Source organism: Sinocyclocheilus grahami, unplaced genomic scaffold (assembly GCF_001515645.1).
Source record: "Sinocyclocheilus grahami isolate Dianchi unplaced genomic scaffold, SAMN03320097.WGS_v1.1 scaffold1694.1, whole genome shotgun sequence".
NCBI lineage: Eukaryota > Metazoa > Chordata > Actinopteri > Cypriniformes > Cyprinidae > Sinocyclocheilus > Sinocyclocheilus grahami.
The window spans coordinates 42,610-69,938 of record NW_015506873.1 but is presented as its reverse complement, the minus strand read 5'-3'; the positions used below and the strand labels follow the sequence as shown (position 1 = coordinate 69,938).

The 27,329-nt window shown below is 38.4% G+C and overlaps 1 protein-coding gene across 1 annotated transcript in view; it reads right to left on the bottom strand.

Annotated features, from left to right (window-relative positions):
• LOC107572084 (WW domain-containing transcription regulator protein 1-like) overlaps positions 1 to 27,329 on the bottom strand; it is a gene marked incomplete at its 5' end in the record, with an annotated part of 67,706 nt that overhangs the window by 18,223 nt on the left and 22,154 nt on the right. Inside the window, one exon of the mRNA XM_016258494.1 lies at positions 10,952 to 11,091. Coding sequence (XP_016113980.1) covers positions 10,952 to 11,091 — 140 coding nt within the window. The remainder of the gene's footprint in view (positions 1 to 10,951; positions 11,092 to 27,329) is intronic.

The following is a 27,329-nucleotide window of genomic DNA, read 5'->3' as shown; positions in this document are numbered from 1 at the left end:
TCACAGAGTCCACTTCAGAGCCCGCTCCAGTCCGGGAGTTCACAGAGTCCACTTCAGAGCCCGCTCCAGTCCGGGAGTTCACAGAGTCCACTTCAGAGCCCGCTCCAGTCCGGGAGTTCACAGAGTCCACTTCAGAGCCCGCTCCAGTCCGGGAGCTTATAAAGTCCCCTTCAGAGCCTGCTCCAGTTCGGGAGCTCTCGGAGCTCTTTAAGGAAGTCACTCCAGTCCGGGAGCTAACAGGGACCATTGCGGAGCAATCGGCTTGTCCTGTTGCAGCCGTTGAGGCTGGTACTAAAGTCTCTCTGCTCTTGTTTTCTGTCCCCCCCAGTGTTGCCTGACAGGATTCCGGCTCCGCTCTGGTTGCCCGCCTGGGTTCTGGTTTGGCAGGAGCCTCACTGGCTCACTCCTCCGGCTCCGTCCTGGCTATCTGCTGGGGTTTCTGTATGGTTGGGGCCCTGCTGATTCGTCCTGCTGGCCCCGCCTTGGCTTTCCACCCTGCCGGATCCGCTTTCATACCCTGGTCTACCTCTGTCCCCTGACCCCCTTCCTTTGCATCGTCCTGGCCCGCCATCCCTCCCCCTGGTCCGCCTCAGTTCCACCTCCCTCCTGAACTTTTATATTTTCTGGTGGAGCGTCTGATATTCGCTCCGTAGAGGGGGGGTAATGTCACAGTGTCTGGTTGTGGTGCCCTGGACTGGCCACTTGAGGGCGCTCTCCCGTTTCTGTGTTACATGTGTTGAACTCCATTTCCCATAGTCCCTTGCCTGTCGTTCTGTTCTGATCATGATCACCTGTTAGTCTGTTCTGATCATGATCACCTGTTTTTTTTTGTCATTTACTCATCATCCCATCACTACATATACCATGCTCACTCTGTCTGTCTTTGCTGCAGTATTATTTGATATCTGATGTTTGTGTTTGATGTTGTTAAGGTTACATCGTGTTTTCTGTTCCCTGTGTTTTGGATTACCTTTTGCCACGTTTCTGTTCTGTTCTGTTTATTTTATACTTTAATAAACTGCACTTGGATCTATCCTTGTTTTCCCCTGGTGTTCCGTGACAGAACCCAACGGTTTTCTTGAGATTAACAGCATGCTTTAGAACAAATAAACAAACAAAAGAGACTCTTACTATGTAATCATGTAATGCTAAAGGCCCGTTCACACCAAGAATGATAACAATATAAGTGCACACTCGTCTGCCGCTTTAAATTCTCCAGCTCGTTATTGCAGGATTGATTCTGATTGGCTGTCAATGTTTTATCGTTCATCAGCTGGAAAAAAATCATCCTGAAAGTGATTCCAACGATATCGTTTCTCTGTGCCTTTATCGTTATAGCTGTGGTGTGGAACGATTTTTGGAACTATATCTTTATCGTTATCTTTATAGATCTTTATGTACTTACACAGCAATGCCATGGGTTTGATTCTCAGGGAATACATGACATATGTACCATGAATGCAATGTAAGCTGCTTTGGATAAAAGTGCCTGCCAAATGTATAAATGTAAAAGTACTGGTCAAAAGAGTCAAAAGAGCCCAGACCCAAGTCTCTGTAACATTCAGGTCTCTAGATAAGTCTCGGCCTCTCATTCAATGTAAAATAAATAAATAAAAAATGCTTGTTTTATTGTCTGTCAGACCTAAATTATGAGTCTGAGTGAATAAGCAAGAGTAACACCTCTCCTCAACAAGTCACTTGATTTAAAGTATCATACTTGAAGCTTGTTCAAATCCCCAACCCTTAAGTATGTCTTAAACATATCTGCACATGATCCACATCTTCTCGAATGTGCAAAAGACTCAATCAAACTTACTGGGTGGAAAACAGTTGAATCCCATCAGCCTCTGTGTATCACAGTTCTACTATAAATGGATTTATGTTGGAGGGGGTTACATAATACACAAGAGAACTGTTTCAAACTGGCACTTAACCAATTTCCTTGTTAGACTAAATGCAGTGATTCTTCAGACTTGCTAAAGACATTTTCAGGCTATCAACTGTCCAGTGAAAAGGAAGACAACATATTAACTATCGAAGTGGGGTAAATGATAAACCAGGTCAAAATGTCAAGAGATACCACCCACTTATGTCATTACTCTAAAAGGACATCTAGAGGAACAAATCTTCTTCATGTAAAGAAATCATTAACTAAACTCTACTAAACTCCACAATCATAACCAGGCAGGAGCTGAGGATTATGACGATTTGCTTTCTTTATAAGATTTGCAAACAGTTATTCAGATCAAAAAGATCTTCAAAGGATCAGTTTTATGGACGGGGTGGAGGATTTGGCAACAGAGCAGTTGAGATGAAGCAAAGACGGCCTTATATGGTCAGATGAAGAGGAGACATTCGCTAGTTCAGATCTCACTTCTGTCACTGAAGTCATCAACTATTTTTACTACCAATAAGATATTTTGCATTGTGATATTATTTTCCATGACAATTCGAGGGTTAGTTCACCCAGACATGAAAATTGTCATGAATTGCTCACCATCACCGCAATATAAACCCTTAAGACTTTCATTCATCCTCGAAACACAAATGAAGATCTTTTGAAATCTGAGATTTTTGCTCACTGAAAGTCCATTCTACCAAAAGGTGCTAGCTTGATGCAGAAGAACCAGTGAGGTTTGTTCTCGCATGTCAAGCGTGTAAAGTTGCGTTTATTTACCATATTTGATGTGCTCTATGTGTTGATCAATGTTTTTACGTGAACAAGAGCATACATTCAATCTGTTCATCATTTGAAGCAATCACATCTCTTCAGAAGACTTGGCTGAAACCATTAAGTTTATATAGATTCCTTTTATGATGTCTTCATTAGCTTTTTAAAGCTTGAAAGTTTTGGTGGAATGGAGTTTCAGTGGAACGACAGAAATCTCTCAGGTTTCATTAAAATATCTTCATTTGTGTTTCAAAGATGAATGAGTAGATTGAGTAGGCAATGACAGATTTTTCATTGTTGAGTAAATTTGATCAATGTTAAAATACTTTGTATAAAACTGAATTATTGTTTCAATTCTGTTAGGCGTCACTTGTGATGCAAAAATGATTCATCCATTAATTGTGATGAAAATGTTGTCTCGGTGCAAATTTTCCAAAGAAAAGCCCAAAATTTTAATGCAAAATAAAACACAATTTCTTTTGTTTGATTTTGAGGTAAAATGTGACCCGGACATGTTTTTGACAGGTTATGTGAGATTCACGTTTAAATGCCGTACAATGGCATACACTGTCTGAGTTCAACACAGGTCAACAGGTGGAAGCGACACTGACTATCGGTTACGATGTATTCCAGTGTGTGCTGCAGGTCCAGATGTAAAGAGCTTCAGCCGGAGCTCACTCTGGCTTCTAGCCTTTGGCCCCCCGACATCTGAGTGTCTCAACACCCGCTAGATATGATAGAAAACACATGCGCTGCGGATGAGGTTCGTGAAAGAGAGCGAGATCGGACAGAGTCGATTGAGTTGCTAAAGCCTGACCAACAAAGAGCTTCTTGTTTCATTGATTTCCCAGAAACGGCTTCAGCTGTCCAGCAGGGTCAGCAAAAATTACAGGAAAAAAGGAAAGGAAAATGTCCAGTCCCAAAAATCTGTGACACATTAACAAGCGCTCATAATCAAAGCCTTGGCTAACAGACCTCACATCTCGCTCCAGTTACATTTACTTCTGCTTTTTATGGTGAAGATCTGAATACCTTCTCATAAAGACAGCAAAGGACATGGACTATTTTACATGTGACATGTGAGCATGTGATGTGAACTTTATGTCCACTAGGGGTGTTGCATACCCATGATAACTGTGATATATATATATACATCTTAATGCTTATTGCACTCATCATAAAATGGAAAAAAGAAGATGATGCAGTGTCTATTGTGATAATTTTGTTAGTTATTGTGATAACTTTTTGATAATGATAATCGTGTATTGAAAATCTGACATCATGACAGCAACTAATGTCCTCTATTAAAACATAATACATTGAAACTCAGTGTCAATGATCCCCAACTTGGAGCAAATTATGAAGTTAAAGTTACAACACATTGTGCACTGGTCAGTGTACACTGAAAAATCCACCGAAAGTAGTTTCTGAGTGCACTATTACAGGATGCACCTACTACATAGGATAGACAGCATGCAAATTAGGAGTAGCCTGAGCATTAATTTACTGTATTAAAAATGTACTATATTTGTAGAATACACATATCTGTTGTTAGTCACTGGCAAAAATAAGAATATCTTTAGTATCTTTTGGAAAATGAAAATGTGGTCAACATTTACTAACCTTCATGCCATTCCAAACTTGAAGGAATTTCTTTTTTTGTGAGGTCCAATTTTGTTTTGGACTAGTGGTCAACCGATATTGGTTTTTTGACAGCCGATGCCGATATCTTGGAAAGCAGGGTGGCCGATGGCCGATATAAAGCCGATATAATAGTATTTATTTTAATTAATATTTAAGAAATTTGAAATCATTTGAAAATGGATTAAAAAATACATTTGTAGAATAAACATACTTATACTTTAGATGACAGTATTTTTCACAAATAAATAAATATTTAATAAAAATATAATTAAAAAGGAAGTAAACTGTAACCAACAGGGCACTCAGTATTCTGGGAAGTTTGTGTGCATTGGGAATCATATCTTTTCAAATGAAGCCAAGGTAACACTCATTTTACATACAGCACATAGTGGAAATGACATGAATATGACAGTGGGCAAATGCATAAAGCGCAGCATAATTTGAAATCACGAATTTGATGTTTAAAGCATTCAATTTGCATGAACCGAAAGTCATGCATAGAACAAGAAGGGTGTTCCTGCACAACCGGAGGCAGCAGTTTCAGGACCGCAGTTGTAGGACCCTATTCTTTTGTAACAGCGCGATCATGCAGGTCACATGCACACATCACAAGATCTCACAGCTGGATTCGACTAAGTTTGCAAGGTTTGTGAAATAAAATTTTCATTAGCCATTCAAAGATTTGTTTAAATGATGTAAATGCGTATTTGCTGAACGCTGACGGCAAACAAGAAAGTATTATAATGTTTGCCTTTCTATTACTAATAATATAAAAGCAATCATTATAATATTTTTTGTATACATTTTAATTCCTTTGTTTAACAGTTCTATCGGATTATTAGACAGACTTCTGTCCGTATTAGACAGAACTGTTAACGATGACGGCAAACAAGAGGGAGAATGTGAGCACTGTGTGTTCAGGTGCTGCTGTTCTCAGCGCCGTCATAATAAAAGTCCTGCCTCAAACACATCGGCCAAACAGAAAAACTTATCGGCCGAAGATATTGCATATTTGAAAAATGCAAAATATCGGCCTTGGTGATATATAGGTCAACCACTACTTTGGACCCCATTGACTTCCACTGTATGGATGAAAACAGTTCTTTGAAATATCTCCGACTGTGTTTTACAGAAGAATGAAAAGTCACACAGGAACCACATGAGGTTGAGTAAATGAACAGAATTTTCATCGTCCTTGAAAATGGTCATGTTAATATATCTGTCAAGGATTGTTAAGTTTTTATAAGAGAAATGATCACTGATCACAAACAACACGTATTAGCATGTATTGCAAATCATCTCTGGATCATTACACCTTCAGTGTAGACACATGCTAGTCACAGCAGTAGAGCAACACCCTCTTGCCATTTCATCATATTGCATGTTCAGATTAGTGGTAGTGTGGGAAACGGGTCAAATTATCAAGAAAGAGACTGTGGGATTGGAGTGGGAGGTGGAAATTTACATCATTAAATCAAGCTACTGGGCTGATTGGACTCTAGAAGGGAGTACTCGCCCACCCACGGGTCCAGCCATGAGGTGCTTTGGGTTTTGTGGTCAATGAAGTATGTTTCTCCCTGAGGGGTGACAGCCTGCTCCCAACCCTCAGGCAAATGTCCTGTTCGGCAACAGTACAACAGCTAGAGATCAGCCAGCAGACTGACCCACACTCCAGATTGATGACCTAAAGGTTCCATTTATTCATATTTGTTCTGACAGCTTAGTGGTTTAAGTGAGATTCATCTGTCATAAAAATGTAATTACTAAAATTATGTTCCTTTTCAGTTGATGCAACCAAGGTCACAAAGCAGTATTCAGTATTACAAAATATAATATAGCTGACTTTTCAAAATTCAATCAAATCCAAATGAACAAAATCAAGTTTGTATTGATGGTGGTTTCAAATAATTGTGAAAATATTTATACAATTTACAAGAAAATTGTTGCACCACAAGACACATTTTACAACTTTAACTAACCTTGCCTTGTCATTAAAAAAGTTAAATGATCTGATATTATAAGAGACCTCTCTATGACATAATTGAATGTTTTTTTTTTGTTTATTTGTTTCTTTGTTTTTGAATGTTTCTGCATTTTAGACCACATGGATTTGTTGGAGGACAACAGCCTCCAATTCAATTAAGTAGAATTTTTATTCAGAAATTTAAAACATCCTCATCATACAAGATGTATATTAAAGTCATTGTATGAACGAATTGCATCTCGTATATTTTAATACAATTAAAAAAAAATGAGAATCTCATCATTGACCAGATGACACATTCATACTGGGCTCAAACTCGTAAGAGCTAAAAAAAAAAAAAAGCAGTTGCAGCTGCCTTTAAAACTCCAGAGTGTGATGTAATATGGCAATTGTTGTTGTAAGTGAGATAAAAAAAAGCTATGGAAAGCATTCAACAAAACTGTATTGTTCTAATAATGCACTCCTGCATTAGAGTGTCAATTGGCCATAATCCCTAAATTTTGAGGGGGGCCCACCATGAGTTACTGCGAACACACAACAGGTGAAGGCTCAAGCTGGTCTAAACTAAGAATACAGGAAATCTGCTGCCTCTCAAGTTCCTAGAGGCTGAAAAAAAAATCCTCCATCCAGGGACAGATGAAGCACAAGGAATTGTGGGATTGTAGGTGCAGAGTCTAAGTCACGGCTTTCTATTATGTGTCTTCTGAACTCGTACTTGTAAACCAAAATGGATGACACGGCCATGTCAAAAAAACCTGAGCGGTTGAGTCACTGGAAGATGTGCACCAGAGAAATGAGTGGTTGAGTTTACAGAAGATCAGGGTGAAATAGCAGCTGTTTGAACGAGTTTAGCAGGTCGGCTTAAACACACGATTATTTCAGGCTAAGCAGCTTCATTCACACTCACACAAGCGCAGTGGGACATTATCACCACCGCTTCCTCCTTATAGTCATGATGTGTGACACCTTCACATTGAAAAGGGAAAAAAAACTATAGATTTTTTTTTTTTGCATTTTGCTTTTTTTTTTATGACAACTGGAAATGTTCTTTTGGGGGGTAAAAGTTAGGAGTATGGGAGATCAACGTTTTTGTTAAATATCTTTAGTTTGTTATCTTTAACCTTCACATTGAAAAGGGAAAAAAAACTATAGATTTTTTTTTTTTGCATTTTGCTTTTTTTTTTTATGACAACTGGAAATGTTCTTTTGGGGGGTAAAAGTTAGGAGTATGGGAGATCAACGTTTTTGTTAAATATCTTTAGTTTGTTATCTTTCCTTCCTGTGAATGGAGACAACATCTTGAACTTCATAGTATGTAACTCTATATGCTGAGATAGTTGGCGTCTGCTGTATGCAGTGCTGGAAGGAATCTTTCTCCCTCCAAACTCTTTCGTCTTGTTTTTATGCCTCCATCCCCCACCCCCTCGCAGGAATCTGTTTCCCGGCTGCCAACAAAGCAGAGGCACACCTTTTTTTCCATTTCATCACAAATCAGGATTTGGGAAGAAAAAAGCCAAACTAAGCAAGCACATTTGGAAATCATTTCTGGTACTGTCACGGGGCAGAGCAAACAACACGCAAACATGCTACAGAACGCCTCACGTACAACAGTCAACAAATCGAATGCAGCTTTAAAAGATTTCAGATCTGCCAGCTGGGAGACTTTCTTCTTCATTAAATCAGCATTTGACCCCCTCAGAAAAAGCAGTTAAACCTTATTCAGGGCCTCTGATCAACAGACAGATTGCCTTCATGTCATATACACATATGCAAATACATTACTAAATGAAACACTTTGTTTCATGTTACTTAGTCTAAAGCACTTCGTTTTTTTAATGTAACTAGCCTAAAATAACACAAAACAGACTAGTAAATGTGAATGATACCTTACTAGGTTCAAATACTGTACGTTCTGAATGCAACCTGATCTTATGAGAAAACGTAACTATTTTACACGATTTCATATGATTTGATTCGTACAAACATGTAACATTTTTAGAAAAACACTAAGCATGAAGGTCCAACCCTAAAACCTAACACACAGTGGGGCGTAAACAGATTGTACAAAAACATGCAAATGTACAAATTTATACTAATTCGGTAAAACGTAGCAAATTTAATAATTGCCATTTAATAATGGCTTTTCTAAATCAACCCCTATACATTCAACCAGTATACTATTCCCTATAATACTCCACTTGAATTTGGAATGTATGAATTCAGAAACTGGGTGCGCGGAAAGTGCTGTGGACGCCATCTTCTGTTGAGGTGAGGGAGTTTATTTGAAGTGCATGGGTATTCTCTAGGATGCTAGCCATTGAGTAGCCTAAACGTAAAAACGTGTCTATTTTACTAGTTTGCAATTTTGTATGAATTTGTATGATTTGATTCTAGGGATGCACCGATACTGGTCTCCTGTACTCGTACTTGTACTCGTTAAAATGCCCCGATACCAAACGCCGATACCACACAACATGTGATAAGTGCCATATTCAGACAATGAAACTCGACAACAGAACAACAGACAGCAGAATGGAGTTATTAGAGATTAAGGATGTCTACGAAGTATATGTATGCAATGAATATAATGTTAAACATTCAGTATTAACTCCTCTATAGCTGACGTGCGCAAGTTGATAAGCAAAGCACGCTGAGTGGATTGAGCGCGCGCCGGCGGAGATGCGCGAGCTTGTCGAGTGAATATATCTTTCTCACAGATATCACTGGAAAGTTTGTAGTTCGGTCGGATACGTCAAAAACAAGTAAGTAAAACAATGCACAAGTTACTTAACGGTAGGGAGAGAGAGAGAGAGAGCGCGCGCAAGCAATTCTGTTGTGTGATCTTTGATTTTCACTCACTTAGCACACGAATCATTTGGATTAAAACTAAATTGAAAAATAACACCATTTATAGGGGCATTCACTATAAATGTCATTTATTTTTAACCGCTGGGTGACAGAATGCCCAGGAGACTACAAACTGTCATTAAGGCTAAGGGTTGCCCGACTAAGTATTGATAGTTGTGTAAATATTGTCATACTAACAGCTGTCTGATTTTTGGTTGATTGTAATCTATAAGGCTACATACCTTTCTATCAAAGTTATCTAACATTATCATGCTGAATTTGTTCTGACTCCGTTTAACTCTGAGTTCTTGTCATATTTTATTACCAAGTTCTAAACTATAGTGAATAAACTGTGATAATGTGAGAAATGTTGAAGGTGTCTGAATAAATTTAGGTTTGACTGTATCTATTTGATAAATAAAGTTAACCAACTAACATTATACATACTCTTTTGGTTTCTGTACCCAATATTTAAAAAATGTACAAATGCAATAAAAATATTGGTATCGGTACTCTGTATTGGCAAGTACCAAAAATAAAAGTATCGTATCGGGCGAGTACTGGAAAAAGTGGTATCGGTGCATCCCTATTTGATTCATACAAAAAACTTCAAGTTTTAGAAAGAAAAAAAAACTAAGCATGAAGGTTCACGCCTAAACCTAACCTAAAGTGGGGCATAAAAAATTTACGAAAATGTACAAATGAGATTGTACGAATTCATAATAATTTGGCCAAATGTAAAAAAGTTAATAACTGCCATAAGACTAGCATGAAATGACTTTTTGAATTAGTGAATTCATAAACTGGGTGCGCGGAAAGTGCTGTGGACGCCGCCATCTGCTGAGTTTATTTGAAACGACCCTAAGAGTGCATGGGTATTCTCTGGCAGCTGGCCATTGAGTATGCATGAGAAAACTATTTTACAACTTTGTGATTTTGTATGAATTTGTATCATTTGATTCCTATAAAAATGTACAATTTAATAAAAAAAATAAAAAAATTAAGCATGAAGGTCCACCCTCAGTGAAGCGTAAACAGATCATACAAAAACATACAAATGAGACTGTACAAATTCATACCAATTCATACCAATTCAGCCAAATGTAAACAAATTAATAATTGCCATGAAACTGGCACAAGATGACTTAGCATGACAAAATCGTCCCCTATATGCTCACTGTCCACTTGAATTCAGAATTTGTGAATTTGAATATTGAATTTGATTGCACCGGAAGGCCTGTGGATGCAATCTTCTGTTGAGATGGGGCAATTTATTTGAAGTGACCCTCACAGTGCATTAGTATCAGTTGAACACTCATTACTGTGGTGCACTCAGTTATGCCCACTATGGTTTCGGACATCACTACAAATGGCTGTTGCCTTCAAATAGTGCACTATATAAGAGTAAAGGGTGGTTTTCAGCACATTGCTATGAGGTTTTGTGATGATTTGTGGGGTTATTCATGCGTGTAACACAAATGGAGTGGGATGAGTAATGCTCAGGTTTAATACTTTAGGAGTTTGTTTAAATCTCTAACCCTTAGCACAAACCTCTAAACGCAAAAGAAAAGAACTGTATTTCAGTATGCTAGAACACAACTACTGTACATCTATTAAACTCCATGAAGTTCATCCCAATTCCACATCAGAGGTGTGATATTAGATGTATGTGTGAATGTCATGGGCCATTGAGCATTGGAGTTAAACTGGGCAAGCAACTCCCCAGCTGAGTAAAAACAGCTCAGGAGAGCACGTGTGTTTTCATGAGTAATGGGGAATGTGGGAGGGACGGCTTTCACACTCACCGAGGTTGGGTTGAGAGAGGGCCATGGAGCGCTGCTGTATGTTGCCGTTGTTGGAGGCTTGATTATGCAGACCCATCTGGGTCACCGAGGGCGTCATGGTCTTTCTGGGGTCATGCCATGTGGTGATCTTCTCAACGTGACTGCACAAGAACGAAAACAAAATGTTCACATTAAACACACCTCTGGAGAAGAGTATTCACACTGTTTTGAAGAAAACCTGTATTTCTTTAGGTCCAGCAAATCAGAACTTGTTTTTCTTGTATTCTAGGAATGCACTGGCGATTTTGAACATTGGACATTTCAGCCTGATTCCATCCCTTCACTCTACTCCAAAACCCATTTAAAACCCAACTATCTCTCAGAGGACACATTTAGATTTCTTGGCCATGTCTAATTTGGGGAAGCACTGTGGAAATTACATGGTGATAGAAAAAAATGAGCTAGGAGAAACAATTATATCGATGCTTTTGTTTTTCTTTAGCAATGGTTTTTCCTCAAAAAATGTGTTCAATGTGCTACCTAGCATAAAATATTACGAAATACTTTTTACGAAAAGAGACTAAATTTTAGTTATTTTATGAGTTGACATTTCTGTATGAATTTGTCTGATGAAAATAAAATTTTTAGGGGAAAAAAAAACTAAGCATGAAGGACAACCGCTAAACCTAACCCTCAGTGGGGTGTAAAAAGATCATACGAAAACAAACAAATAAGATGTACAAATTCACAGGAACCCACCAAAACTTAACTGATAATTGCTATTAGACTGTGACTGTATCCAAAATTGCCTTTTATATCCTCATTCACTTTTCCATACATTTCCCTACAAACATTTTGAGTTCTTTTCCAAGTAAACGCAGAGTTCCTTCGGTGAACTCAAAGGATTTGTGAGCAAATGCAATCTCAAAAGTTTTGCAACGAAAAAAAAAGAAAAAATGTGCGATGCAAGATTCTGCCTTAAATCATTCAACTCAAGCCATTGCTGGACTCAACGCAACCCGTTTGACCTGCAGTTCTAACCACAGAGCTCTAAAAGTCCGGAATGAACAACTGCTGCGGTACATGAATCATGTAACAGATGTACTGGTGTTTTCAGGCAGTGGTGTTCTCACCAGTTCACGCTCTTCCTCACCACTCCTCCACCCTGAGTGAACCCTTCAAAACTGCAGCTACGTGAAATTCTGGCTTCTCTGCATTTTTTCATGCAAGGCCACAAGCGTCAGAATGGTGGTTGCTAAATGACATTCTCAGTGTCCCTCCGTCAGTAAACCAGTTTAGCGTTGCTTTCATTATCAGGTGGGCTTTACGGTCTAGTTCAGTGGTGCTCAAACCTGCTCCTGGAGATATGACTTCCGGTTGAGATTAGTCTCAGCCTTGTCTAACATTTTCAACCTTGATGAGCAGGTTCAGGTTTGTTTTACTAGAGTTGTAACTGAACTCTGCAGGAAAGTAGATCTGCAGGACTGCAGGATACGGTAATGATGAATAAATGCTACACTGGTTAATCTCCAAAATTTGGTTAACAGTAGACTTACTTATTTACAGTTGATCACCTGCAAAGCTAAAGGAGTGATCACACTAATGTTCCATTGACTTATACACAATCTCATACAAAGTTTCACATTCGACTTTGTATGAAAGTTGGGTGAACTAAGACCGTCTCGGTTACGTATGTAACCCTCGTTCCCTGAAGGAGGAAACTGAGACGTCACGTCACAGGACTGACGAATTGGGATCTCGCTTAGAGGGACCAATCTACTTCGAGTTTAAACTAAACGAGCCAATGCACATTGGCATGCGATTATTGTATCCAGCTGCTGCTGATCACAGCGTGAGTATAAGTAGGCAGCAGATGCAGCGCATATTCAGGTTTTCGCTGAGGAGCCGAGCCGGTGACCCGGCCGCTCAGCGGTGGTACAGGAGCTGTGGCGACGGGACGTGACGTTTCCGTTCCCTCCTTCAGGGAACGAGGGTTACATACGCAACCGAGACGTTCCCTTTCAGTCGGTCACTCTCGGTTTAAAGAAGATCCAGGCCCATAAACATATCAACTTGGTTGATTATATTCTTAACAGGGGGATTTAAGTTTTAAATTAAAATATATGCTGCTAAACTTGGCCTGCTTGTTTGTACACAAACTGGTCCGAACAGAAAATCATATGGCTGTTAGTGACCAAATGAGTCACAAAATACACAAAAGCCTCAATCAGAGAGTGACTCACTCAAACTATTCACACTCCACTGGGAAGATTATCTACTTCCTGCTGATCTCAGGCCTGCACAGTGACAGAACAGGAAGCCATGTCTCCACGTGCTGCCCTGAGAGCAGACCTCCCGCTGCTTGTTTTGAGAAACTATTTGGTCTCTTTAATAAACTGTTTCTAATTTTTTACTGGTTATATTTCCAAGAATCCTGTATTTCTTCATAAGATCTTAAAGTATAGCACTTCAAAATAACATGTAAATACAGTTTTGTTTTTTATTTTTTTGGTTACGCTGTAAACCTGACCATTGGAGTGTTTTTAAGAGACTCCAGCTGTGTGAAATACATCAACAGTGGGGTTAATTAACAGAGTTAGGATGCTAGCAGTCTGAGTGGTTTAGATTTCCAAAGGTCTGACAGGAGAGAGAAGGAACGGGCCCTCGGGGGTCTTGGGGTTCTGGGTGGGGCCCCTTAATTTTGAGGCCTATCTTCCCAGTCCGTGCAGTGGATCGGCTGTTAAAGCAAACAACAATTTACCTACAATTAGCCAATGGCATAATTTTGCTTTCTCTCGCTTTACATGTTTTGTAGAATTTTCAGGACTAGTGGCATAGGCATAGCATTTTTGTCTGCTTAAAGGGTCATATCACTTTTACAACATTATTTGTTTTCCCCATTATAATGTTAGACAGGGTTCTATTCAACAAAAACAGTTGTAATTTTATTTTGACCATTTTTCTAGCCTTCCTCTGACCCTTTCAGTAAGTCCTTAATAAACAACAACTGATAAAAGCTTTTTACCATGAAAATCTCAGTTTACTTGTGATGTGTAAAAGCGGGTGGTCATGTTAATGAGCTCATGGTTGTAAGTTCGTAATCATGAGAATTTCTAAACAAGTTGTTTGGAAAGAAACATGTTTGAGAATACTGAATTTACGTCTTCATCAGGGTCCACTTTCCTGCAGAGTTTAGATTCAACCCTAAACAAACATACCTGATCAAGGTAATTCAATTCTTCAGGATTACTAGAGAGTTACAGCCAAGTAAGTTTGATCAAGATTGAAGCTAAGCTCTGCAGAAAAGTGGAATTCAAGTGCTAAAGTCGAGAACCCCAGGCCTACATAGTAACTCAAATTTCTAAAGATGAACTCAAAAATCTTGTTATCATCTAATTGTTCTTTATTTCTTTATTGTGAAACTACAATATTTAAATAGATAATTAATATAATCAAATCAATTACACTAATATATTCAAATAAAAACTCATTACCTTATCAATATTAACACCCCGGACGAGCCCCCAATTCTTACTTTTCTGTCCCCAGTCTAGGGCTTAAATATGGAGATTACAGTTTTTCAGAAATGAGTTTCTGCACTGGTTTGGAAAAATCAAGCAGAGATTAGGAGGTGCAGGGGGTTGACGCTCGGGTCTCGCACTGCAATGTTTGGGTAAAAGCCACATGCTGCTTGCAGAGGAAACACACACACATCTCAAAGAAACAATGGCTTGGTGGTGCATTAGTGGTGACACACAGGCTGAAACAACACTGGCACACATTCACAGTAGCCAGATGGACACAACACCTCTGAGCTGAGCTTCCCGCTCTTCCTGTTAGCGTGCTAGCTGTGGAAAATACCACACACACTCCAGCACTTGTCATGGGGCAAATTAATGTCAACAATAGGGCTGCAATAAACGATTATTTTGATAATCAATTAATATAACGATTATTACAACGATTACTTGACTAATCATCGATTATTTCACTGATTAATCAGTAGACTTTGATTGATTATTCAGCTTTTGCAATTAGTTAAAATATTGAGTTATACATATTCTAACAAATAAAGGTAATCATTTCAGCTTTTGAAAATCATATTATGTAATTACAATTATTATACAATTAATTATCATCACAAAATGAGATGACAGAGAAACTCTTATTCACCATTTAATTAGCTATATGAAAAAGTAACTGAATGACACATTCTGCCAAACATCTCCTTTTGTAAATCACATGGATAAGAAACAAAATAAAGGTAAGTGCTAATACGCTTTATTTTTGGATAAACTATTTTATTCACAACATAATCTCTCTAAAAATACCTTATAGGGTTATGATAATCAAAACAGTTCTGAGCTAGATCAAGCTTTGATCTCTGCAAACCAAATTATCACTTTAATTAAATAAAAAATTTTCCCCACTAATAAAAATATTTTATCATTAGCAAGCTCCACACTGGAGAGCTGCTTTATAACAGAAAATCAAGTTGTAATTCTAACTGAAAGCGACACTGACTCTGGTTTTTCATGTTTAATACTGTAAAGCCGCTTGATTTAAGGCTCTCTATTGCATAAAGTACTAAATAAATAAACGTGACGTGACGTGACGTGACGTGACTGGACTTTACTGGAGTACCAAATTGCAGAGCATCCACATTGCTGTAATCAGATTACAGTCTTACGCTACAGGGCCACACTGGTCAAACCGGATTATTGCAGGCTCTTACATTAGGTCATATGAAATCAAACGACTACTCGACAACAAAAATATTTGTCAACAGATTTTTATTGTTGACGTTGTCGATAATGTTGACTAATCGTTTCAGCCCTAGTAAACAAACACACTCACAATGTAGAAGTGAGTGAATCTCTCACTCGCCATTTAAAATCATGACTACATCTTAAGAGGGCAGATCCGACAGACTTCTGGGCTTATTTACACCAGGAAATGCAGGAGGTTTTAAAATATTAGCCAAGGTTTAAGAGGTACAGCGAGAACATGTCTATGACGGGGTTTAGATGGAGGGTCTAGACCAGTGGGCTCCAGCTCAGAGCCGGCGGGCACCTGGTAGCCACATGGAGCCTGTGTCTTGCCTGCAGAGCACATTCTGTAAATAACTTCAATTTTACATTCAATTTCTTTCATTGTTTGCTTGAATTTATCTATATTATAGTCTTTACAGTCTTTCTTCTCCACGAAAATGAAGCAAAAATATTGATGACTCATGTTAAACAACAGATTTTGTCCAATCAGATGCTAAAACGAGAATGTCCCTCCCCCAATACCACCTTCAACTGGCTTAAATGTAGCAAATCATGGCTGCAATGTAACTAAAGCCAATTAAATAATAATAAAAAATTAAAATAAAAACAGGGATGGGCTGTTTGATATGTCCCGCCTCAATTTCCTCTTTGAAAAAGTATCAAATGCTACCCAGATCCATCTTGTCTGATGTTCTAATTATAAGGCAGTGGTACAGCAAACGCATCTGAAGGCACCTTTCACCCGCAAGCGTTTTCAGCGGCGTTTTCAGACAGAGCTGGCACACACACACACACACACACACTCACACTCACACACAGACGCACGCGCACACACACACACACACACTCACTCACTCACTCACTCAGACAGACACACACACGCACACAAACACACGCATGCACGCACGCACGCACACTTACACTCACACACATGCACGCACACACGTAGTGTTGTTTTTGGCGGCCTGTTTTAATTTTGAGAACTACAGAATATAATGTCATACAGATATTTTTAATATTATAAAAAATCAGTTAGCTAATTTCTAATGAAGAGACCAATTTATATGGCCAATCCAGGGAATACTTGAGAGATCTGACCAATGGGCCATAGGGCCCTGGGAAAATGAGGGTCCACAATCATAACCGTAGTTCCCACCTTGATATTGGGTGACTCTCGCTGCGAGTCTGGAGACTAGGCAAATAGAATTTGATAAACCTCTTCCAGAAGTGATCTGCTATAATTTGGCTATGCCGCCAACGACGGCGACTCAATAGTTCACTTTGGGGGGTACATCACTTGAGGAAGGGATGAATCAGGCCACCCCATAAGGAGTGAATTTGGAGTAATAGGATCTGGATCAGAGGCACTGGAAGATGTATACCCCAGGGGTTTAGAATTCCTTCAATCTCGATTAGCACAGTTTGAAGAGTTTCCTCTGGTATCGGTTGAGTTCCCAGAGTGACCTGTAGAGCTTGTTTCAGGGAACGAATTTCCCTTTCCCAACACCCACCGAAATGTGGGGCATGAGGTGGGTTGAAACGAAAGATAATCTGCTGACTGGCAAGTTGTTCCTGCAGCTCTGGAACTAGTTCAGCATATGTCTCATGCAGCTCCCTTTCTCCTCCTTTAAAATTAGTACCTTGATCACATAAAACCTCAAAAGGTCTCCCGCGTCTGGCTATAAAACGTCTGAGGGCCATAAGGAAGGAGTCTGTATCGAGTCTCGGGAGAAGATCAATGTATACAGCACATGTGGTCATGCACTTGAACAGAATACCCCAGCGCTTCTCACTTCTACGTCCAATCTTTACAAAATATGGCCCGAAACAGTCAATGTCAGTAGAATAGAAGGCAGGTTTAAATAGACGTAGTCTGGCAGGAGGCAGGTCTGCCATCCTGGGTATCTGTGGGTTTTTGCGAAACTTCTGACATACTGGACAATCTTTGCGCTGATAACGTCGGATTGCTTCCCTACCCCTAAGAATCCAGTATTTCCTACGCATCTCTGCCAGTATTCTCTCAGGACCTGGGTGGAATAGCTTTGAATCATAGTCCTTAATGAGAAGGGTAGTGACTGGATGCTGGGGATCAAGGACAATAGGATGCATCGACTCAGGCTCAATCTCTTCACAGCGGCGAAGATGACCTCCTATCCTTAAGAGTTTACTTGCAGATTCAAGTTCGGGGACGAGGCAAAGCAGTCGACTGTTGGTATTCAGTTGTTTCCCCGCTGTAAGCTGTGCCATCTCAGAAGGAAAGCTTTCCCATTGAGCTTGCTGAAGGATAGCTATTTCGGCCTGTTGAAAGTCCTCAGCTGATACGCTGATTCCATGTTCCCTGAGAGCTTCTAAAGTGGCAGTCAATAACTCGGGGAAGGTCTGAAATTGGCTTGGATCAGGTATAGACAAACTAAGTACAGTATTCGTCAGACCACAGAATGTAGAGTTTCTTTGTTCATCAACAACTATGGAACAGGGTGGCGGTGTAACCGGCCACTGATCAGATGGAAGTTGAAGGTATGGTGGTCCCGTATTCTAACAACTTTGTGGCCCTAGTTCTGCCAGCCTTTTACCTCCAGTGATGTCATCAGCAGGGTTACTTTCTGACCGCACATAGCGCCATTCACAGCAGCTGGTAAGGTCCTGAATCTCCGTTATTCGTGTACCAACGAAAACTTTGAATCGGCAGGATTCTGATTTAATCCAGGTCAAAACTGTGGTGGAATCAGACCAAAGAAAAACTTGGCGAATAGGCAAAGTCAATTCCTTCTGCAGGATCTTAGCCAACTGAGCACCTGTCAAGGCTGCACATAGTTCTAAACGAGGTATCGACAGACGTTTCTTAGGAGCCACTCTTGATCTGGCCACCATGAAGGTGATCTCCACTTCTCCCTTTTGATCTTCCGTTCGAAGATAGGCGACAGATCCATAGGCACCCTCGGATGCGTCACAAAAGATATTGATATCACGCTGGCTCGAAACATCATCCTTCAGTGCACTGCAATAGCATCTGGGTAAGACTATCGTTTGTAGGTCACTGAGCTCTCCTGCCCATCTGTTCCACTCATTCACTAAATCCTCAGGTAGCTTAGGATCATCCCAATCCCTCTTCTTATCCCATAATCGCTGCACTATTACCTTCGCACGAGTGGTATATGGGATGATGTAGCCAAGAGGATCATATTGGCTAGCAAGCACTTTATAGATGTTGCGCATGGTAACCTCCCGGCACTCTACCGCACGGAGCTTATAGGACAAGGTATCAGTTTCGCAGTTCCACTGAAGTCCAAGCACAGATTAGGGCAGTCAGATCCTATGAGCAAAACTGGATGAGCAGCTTCAATTTCTCGGAGGGGAAGTTCTCTAAGATAACGGTACCTTTCTCCGTAAAAGCCCCAACTCTGATGCAGTGAAGGCTCTATTGATCTGATATATCATAGCGCTCCACACTTTCTGCTGAACTACTATCTTGTGATGCATCGTGAGAGGCTTGGGCATAGTTTAGCTTTGCTCCAGGTTCAGTTGCTCTTGGCTTTCTTGGAGCTGGAACTGGTCTAGGGCGATCTAGGGCTTTGGACTGACTAGGTACCAGAAGGGTAGACAATGCCTGAGGAGGTTGTGACTGTTCATTTTGCCAACTTAACAATTGTCTCACCGCTGCTTGAAGTTGAGACATCTGTGTCGTGAACTTGGCGTTGGCCTGCTTAAGATCATCGCTTTCCTCCTTCATAAAGAAAACTGGTAAAGCTAAACCAGTTGGGGTTGCCAGTGGGCCACCACAGTTCACCACAGATGTCCGGTCAGAGACAAAGATGCAGTTTAAGGTTCTTGATGCTTTTATTTTCTCCACAACCATTCCATGAATGTCCCATCAATGTTGAGCACGTAAGTGCAAGACATTACTTTGGTGCTTCCATGTGTGTGGTCTTTAACAAAGGGATCCAACAACAAATTAGAATAAACAAATCAATAAAGTAGGTAAATCCATACCATTCAAGGTAGGAAAAAAACACTTCCGAGAGCAATCCACATAAGGAGCATATGTGACCACAATCTGTCATTACATTTAAAATACCCTTAAACAATGAACATCAACAAAACAAATTCAGAAGGGTCACAGCTATCAAGAGCTGAAGTACATAAATAAACTTACTTGGTTCATCTAACATACGCACACAACACCAAACTTGAGAAAGCATCAAGCCCATTCTGCTTTCCCCTACTCTGTGCGGACTATTTCTACCAAATGCTAATCACTGCCACCTGCTGAAAATGGGCGGAGCTTAGTGTCTTTAGGTTGCTGCATTGACAGCACATTCAAACAGTGCCTGATCGCCAGAACATTTCAAAATAAAAGTTTATTTGCAGCGGGCCTTTTTAACAATATATATATATAGTCTCTAATGCTCACCAAGGCTGCATTTATTTGATAAAAATTGCAGTAATAACAGAAATATTGTGAAATATTATTACAATTTAAAAGAACAGTTTTCTATTTGAATATATTTTATAATATAATATATTCCTGTGATGCGCAGCTGTATTTTCAGCATCATTACTCCAGTCTTCAGTGTCACATGATCTTCAGAAATCATTCTAATATGCTGATTTCTATTATCAATGTTGAAAATGGTTGTGCTGCTTAATATTTTTGTGGAAAACATGATGCATTTTTATTTCAGGATAAAAAATACAGAAAAGAACAGCATTTACTTGAAATATAACAGTAACATTCTTTGTCTTTATACATGTCTTTATACTGTCAATTTTGGTGAATTTAAAATGCATCCTTGCTGAATAAATGTATTAATTAATTTTAAAACAATCTTACTGAGCCCACCCTATATATTATTGATTTAATAATGCAATATTTAACATTGCATTAATATACATATATATATATATATATATATATATATATATATATATATATAATGTGATCAGTAATTAATATATGTTAATATAATTCATTTATTTTACTGCTGATAAAAAAATATATCATGAATATCATGATGATTTTAATGTACTTTTTATTTAGCCATTAAGTTTCCAAAAGTGCAGACAGTTTACTTCAGCCTCCATTAATGTTTTCCCACATTACATTAATGATTTATTTTATTTATTTATTTAATTTTATTCCAGACTGCAGTAAGACACTGAGTGGGTTTATTTTATTTTATTTTATTATTTTTTTTTTTGAGTTTAATAAGACCTTTCTTTACAGTTATAATGAAATTAATAAATAAATAAATAATACAATTTTTTTGATGCATTGTTTAACTTTTTATGCAACCCGGATTCAAAAAGCTTAGTGGGTGGAGATTTTCTTTCCCACAAAATTCTGAAAAGTATCGCAAAGGTCATTTCATTCAAATACTCATGAAAAAACAAGGTGGACAGTAACATTGGTCATGTTTGGGCTGAGTCAGGGTGACAGCAGCCCAGCATGGCTCTAAGACTCACTCCACCCAGCTGTGCTAATTGAAAACAGGAACAAAAGAAAAGGATCCACTTTCCCAATTACTCTGAGCTCGGGTTACTGGGGAATTCCTGCACATTCAGCACAAAGGCGACTCCTCCTCAGAAGAGAAAAGAAATCTGTGACGGAGGGCCTGTCCGAAAGATGGATCGCCAGAGGTCAGATTTAGACGGCAGGGACTGTTGAAGGTCACCAGCTGAATATTGTGGAATCAGAAGTATTCAATTGAATGTGAAAATGTGAGGGAGGGGCGCGCAGGAAATGGAATGCGCTACTAATTATAGTCATCCAGATCACTGCCGCTGAGCTCTGACCTCTTCTGTGGAAACGGGGCAAGTCGTGGCTTGTGTTTGCAGGCCTGGTCAGCAGTGAGGACAGTGTGACGACAACCTGCTACTAGCTACAAGTAGTTCAACTACAGTAAAGCTACTTTCCACATTTATTTGCATAGCGATCTATAGATAGTTTGAATACAGATTGTTTCAAAGAAGCTTCACATTAATAAACAGGAAACAGTGTTAATGTTGTAAAATTCATCAATTAATAAATTAACATTCAAAATAAATATGAAACATTCAATTTCAGTTGTAAAGCACTTCTGCAGAAGACAGTGTCATAATTGAATTCAGTGAAGTTCGTATGTTGTTTTAATTCAGTTCAATAACAGTGTCAGTGTTGCAAAGTTCATCAATTATGAAACAGCTTCAATTTTCGCTATAAAGCTTGTAAAAGTAGTTGCTACACTACAAGCTACTAAGAGAAACTTAATGATTATTATATACTGTAAATGACAGAAAAGCTATTTAAGAAGGCCAATATCTTTTAAAATGCATAACTATGAGATGATATGATCTTTTTTGCAATCTGAGCAGTAGTTAGCTATTACACGTTTATTACACACTTATTACATGCTACATGGACATTTTAGCTGTATATCATCTTAAAGATTTTACTTAGACAAAAGATTCCCAATTGGCCTGATGATTGACCAAGCAGAATCAAGATTTTCATCTGACAGGGGATGGCGGGACGCTCAAGAAACCTGTTTTTGCAATTCCATTAAGTGAAATAGCTTTGTTCGTAGCATCACTAGATTTAATATTTATTTGATTCTCAAAAATAGGATTCGAACATCACAACATGAGCCACTGGATCGAAAGGCAAGGGACAGTCCACAATAAATAGCTGCTGTGTTGGAGTGGAAACAGACTCCAAAAATACTTAGTCAGCAAGTGGAAAACTGAAGCAGTCCCGCATCAGATCTTCCTCAGCTGTTGTGAAGGACTTTGGGCGGCTTGTCGTGTTACTGGTTCGGACAACTGGCCCGTGAGGGTGGGAGTGAACAGCCCTGCAGCTGTTATTGGGTGGGCTAACTTTAGACCTGGCAGGGATTTACTGGCTCTGTTCAGTCTCACGGGTGTTTACTAGCCTACTGCTCCAGAAACAGAGCCAAATGATCGAGTACGTTCATAAAACAATAGTATATATACATCATTCAAAAGTCTAGGGTCAGTATGTTTTTGTTTGTTTGTTTGTTTATACATATATATATATATATATATATATTTTTTTTTTATTCAACAAGGGTGCATTAAATTGATAAAAAAATAGAGTAAAAATATTTATAAAGCAACAAAAAGTAAAAAAAGTTTTTTTTTTGTTAAAAAAAAATGTCTTGATATTTTTATTCATCAGTGTCGTGAAAAAAAAAAGGTTTCATCGTTTCCACAAAAGTATTGTGCAGCACAACTGTTTTCAACATTGATAATAATCAGAAATGTTTCTTGAGCAGCAAATCAGCATATTATACTGATTTCTGAAGATCATGTGACACTGAAGACTGGAGTAATGATGCTGATAATATAGCTGCGCATCACAGCAATACATTACAATTTACTATACATTAAAATATAAAACTCATTTTTTAATTGTAAAAATATTTTATAATATTACTGTTTTTACTACTGACTTCGAAAACATTTAAAAAAAACGAACTTATGAACTGTAGTGTGTATGTAACACTTTATTATAATAGTATACATACAACCTTTTTACATCTCCAAAATATTTACTATACAGCCAAGTCCTACTATTTACAGATCAAATAGATAATAAACTCAGGAAAGCCTCAGATCTCTTGTATCGAGTGGACAGGCAGGCGGTCATACTGTCATACTGTGGGCTGGAGGAGCTACGACTCTCTGCGGGTCTGAATACAGAGATCATGACAGTAAGCCAGTGACTCATGACTACTGCCTTTCCCGTCAGAGACAAAGCAAAGCCTTATGGGAAGTCTGGGAGGTGCTTGACCCTTAGCACAATTAAGAGGTCTGTATCATTGTTCTGCTACACTAGTAGAGTTAAATGCCTGTTTAAAGGAGTTAAATAACTGGTACATTCAGTATTTTGTTTGTTTGACAGAAATGTTTGTCTAGATCTCCAGATCCAAACTCTTCTGTTGGTGCTGGTGTTGAGACACTGCATGATTTAGGATGATCCCTTTAGGACTTTATAATGTGGCCGTTCTGGTCGGCGGCCCAGTATGTTAAATAACTCCAGAACGTCTCTGCCCGACTGCAGACTAACAAGAAGCAAATTGTGCTGCAGAAAAGAATGTACTGATCCGATCTCTTAAAGCGGAGAGCTACTGAACCTCTCATGAATATCATCAGCCATCAAAGTGCTCGTGCAGCTCGGCTCTGAGCGTCTGTGAGAATGTGAGGGTCTTCATTCACATTCACAATTCAAAACAACTGTTTTCTAAAATATAGTCAAACGTAATTGATTGCTATGATCAAAGCTGAATTTTCAGCATCATTACTCCTAGGGATTTTTTTTCCCCCACTAAAATAAAACCTTGAGATATAACGTAACGTTGTTGTGAATAATGCCTAATCATAAGCTTGTTCAGAAATGGAGACAAAAACTTGATTATTCTAAAATAAAAAAAATCTCACATTAAACATCATTTAAATTAATACATATTTGAATATTCCTTTTTTATGAGCCCAGATATTCAAATGCAATATTTTTGAAAAATGCCCATCCCTAATTACTTCTTCAGTGTCACATGATCTTCAGAAATCATTCTAATATGCTGATTTGCTGCTCTAGAAACATGATTATTATCCTGAATTCTGATTATTATCAATGTTCAAAACAATTGTGCTGTTTCATGTTATTGTGGAAACCATGATTGATTGATTGATTGATTTTCAGGATTCTTTGATGAACAGAAAGTTTAAAAGAACAGCATTTATTTGAAATAAAAAGTAACATTATAAATGTCTTTCCTGTCACTTCTAATCACTGCAATGTGTCCTTGCTGAATAAATATATATATATTAATTTCTTTTAAAGAAATTCTGAAATGTGAAAATTTGAATTTTCTTTAAGAAAAGGAAATTAAAATACTGACACTGACTAATATATAGTCTCATTCTCATGAAATTGTCATTCACATTGGCACTCTGATCTTAATGTTCCTCAAATAAGCTTGAGTCTTGACCCAGAAAAATGTTCTTTCAGAGATTCACCTTTAAGCACAGTGAATGTTTGTAGAAACTCCAGCAGCTTTCCCAAACCCCTTTACAGATCATTGCATTGATGAGTTCCCTCGAGTGTGTGTGGGTTGATGGAATGCTGTGTTCAATTCTGGCCCAGCGTCCCCGTGACAACAACCCGTCACCCGTCACCCATTCCCTCATCACACATTATCATATCAACCCCCAGACCTGCAGCGATCACTCTGTTAATAGTTAACTTCATTCACTTCAGTCACTCTGATGTGTTTGAGCCCTCATCTCAGTCTCATCACTGGACTCGCATACCAAAACATGTAGTTACACATCGCTAATGATGATATGGTGAAATATTACTTGTTCAGTTTTGTCACTGTATAACTGTGCTCTAGATACAGTACAGCGATATATATATATATATATATATATATATATATATATATATATATATAGATAGATAGATAGACTAGATATAGTACAGTGCCAGTGGCAGAAGATGTGATTCAATTTCAGATGAATGGAAATATACACAATTCCAAAAAAAAAAAAACACCATATGTTTTAAAACACTTTTTGAACTGTAATTTGTGCCAGTTATTAGGTTAAAAAACGTATTTATAAAATAAATAAGAAATAATTTATTAATTTAAAAATAATACAATTAATTCTTAATAAGAAATTATTACAAATATTTAGAAATAATTAATAAAATATAACATTTTTAATAAAAAAAAAACATTCATTTTAATTTCAGTGGTACTACAAAATAAAAATACTTGTATGGAAAACCCCAAAGACAGGCAGACAATTATTGAAATATACTGATAATTAAGTCATATGAAAATCAATGTAAATATTTTTGTTTTTTTCTCTTGATAATAACCTTTATCTTGAAATTAGTAAGTGGTGTAACTGGTTGAAGGTGTAACGCCACTAACAAAAGAGTAAATTAAATTGACTAAACTGACTAAAGTCCTACATTTATTAAGAGTGGCCAAATCATTCTAACCCCAATTAAACCATCTTCACCATTTTAGTTTGCAATGCATTATAGGATTGCCTTTTCCATGAAGGCAAGTTCTGAATGTAGCCGAAACTATGGATCTAGAAACTAGGATTTGGAATTGAGCTTATAAAGTAAGAAACAAGAATGATGATGTTATTTTTGACAATTCGGTTGCAATTGTAGAATAAACCAAATAAACAAAAAGCATTAACATGTCAGAATTATTTGGGAAATTTTGTTCGTACTGGATCCATACAGCGGATTCAGGGTTATTATCATTAACTAAAACTAAAGCTAATTCCATAAAAAAATGCATTACTTGAAATAAAATAAATAGTTACATTTAAATATAAAGTAGCTGCTACGACAACATTTCTTACTTTATTCTAGTTCAATTAGAAGTACTAAAATAGCTAAAACAAAATAAATAGAAAATAATAAATACAAAAATTAAGAGAAACTATACAAACACAACTAATAATAGCCTAAATATGACAAAAACACAAAATTGCTAAAACTCGAACTAAAGTGAAAACAGAAAATATAAAAATGAAATGTAATTCTAAATATTAACAAAAACTATAGCAGTATATCAATGAAGATAGAATAGCACTGAGCATGTAGGAATGCTGGCGAATGTATGCGAAGCGCCACCTATCAAAATATTCCCAGCAGCTGGAAAGGTTAAATGGAGTGAGTTAAAGTGTGAGGCGTTGCTCAGTTAGCGTGCTCAACACATCAGCAGCAGCAGCAGCAGCAGCGGGCCGAAAGCACAATAACAGCCCTTTCCATGAGGCTGCCAGGACTTTGAGTTCAGCTGGAAAGCAGTCTGCCCCATGCGTGCTTCTCCCTCCAAGATAAAGAGCACAATGTCTGGCGTGTGATAATGACCCAGAGCTGGACGAGGCCGGGACCGCAGGCCCAAGACAGCTCGAGCACTGAATGTGAAGTCAGCAGCCACGCTGGGCTCTTTGACAGCTCTTTCAAACAGCGCTTTGCTGCATAAAAATACGCATTTCATTCCCCCCTCAAAGACACCAAATGCTTTGATTCTCTGGAAACCCTGAGCGGGACTCAACAGCATCTGAGAAGTGTGTTCATATGCCAGCCGACAGCAAAGCTGCCGCGAGACGCCGTCAGCCGACTGTGCCACATTCAACGAGAACCAGAAAAACACAGAAGAGCGCTTGACACAAACCCCCGTCAGCTCATGACGGCACACAGGCGTCTTTCTCTTGTCTCCGAGTACAAATATAAAGAGTAAAGACTGGACACATATTAGTCTCATGTCTGCGGGACAAAGCGCTCATTGTGAATAATCCTACAGGAGACATGGGAATGAACTCTGGCTCTCACACACACACACACACACACACACACACACACACCCCCCACCACTTTCCTTTCCATTCGCTGCTCTCTCGCTCAATTAATGCACTCGGCTCCACAATCATCTTTTTCCATTTCTGTTATTTTCTGTTCTTCTTTAAAAAAAACTGTTCATATGCATGATTATTAACAAATCATTTTGATAAAAAAATTGCATTAGGCATTTGACAAAGTTTCTCTTGTTACTCTCATTCTCAAAAAACATAATTTTATTTAATGTGAAGCACTTTTT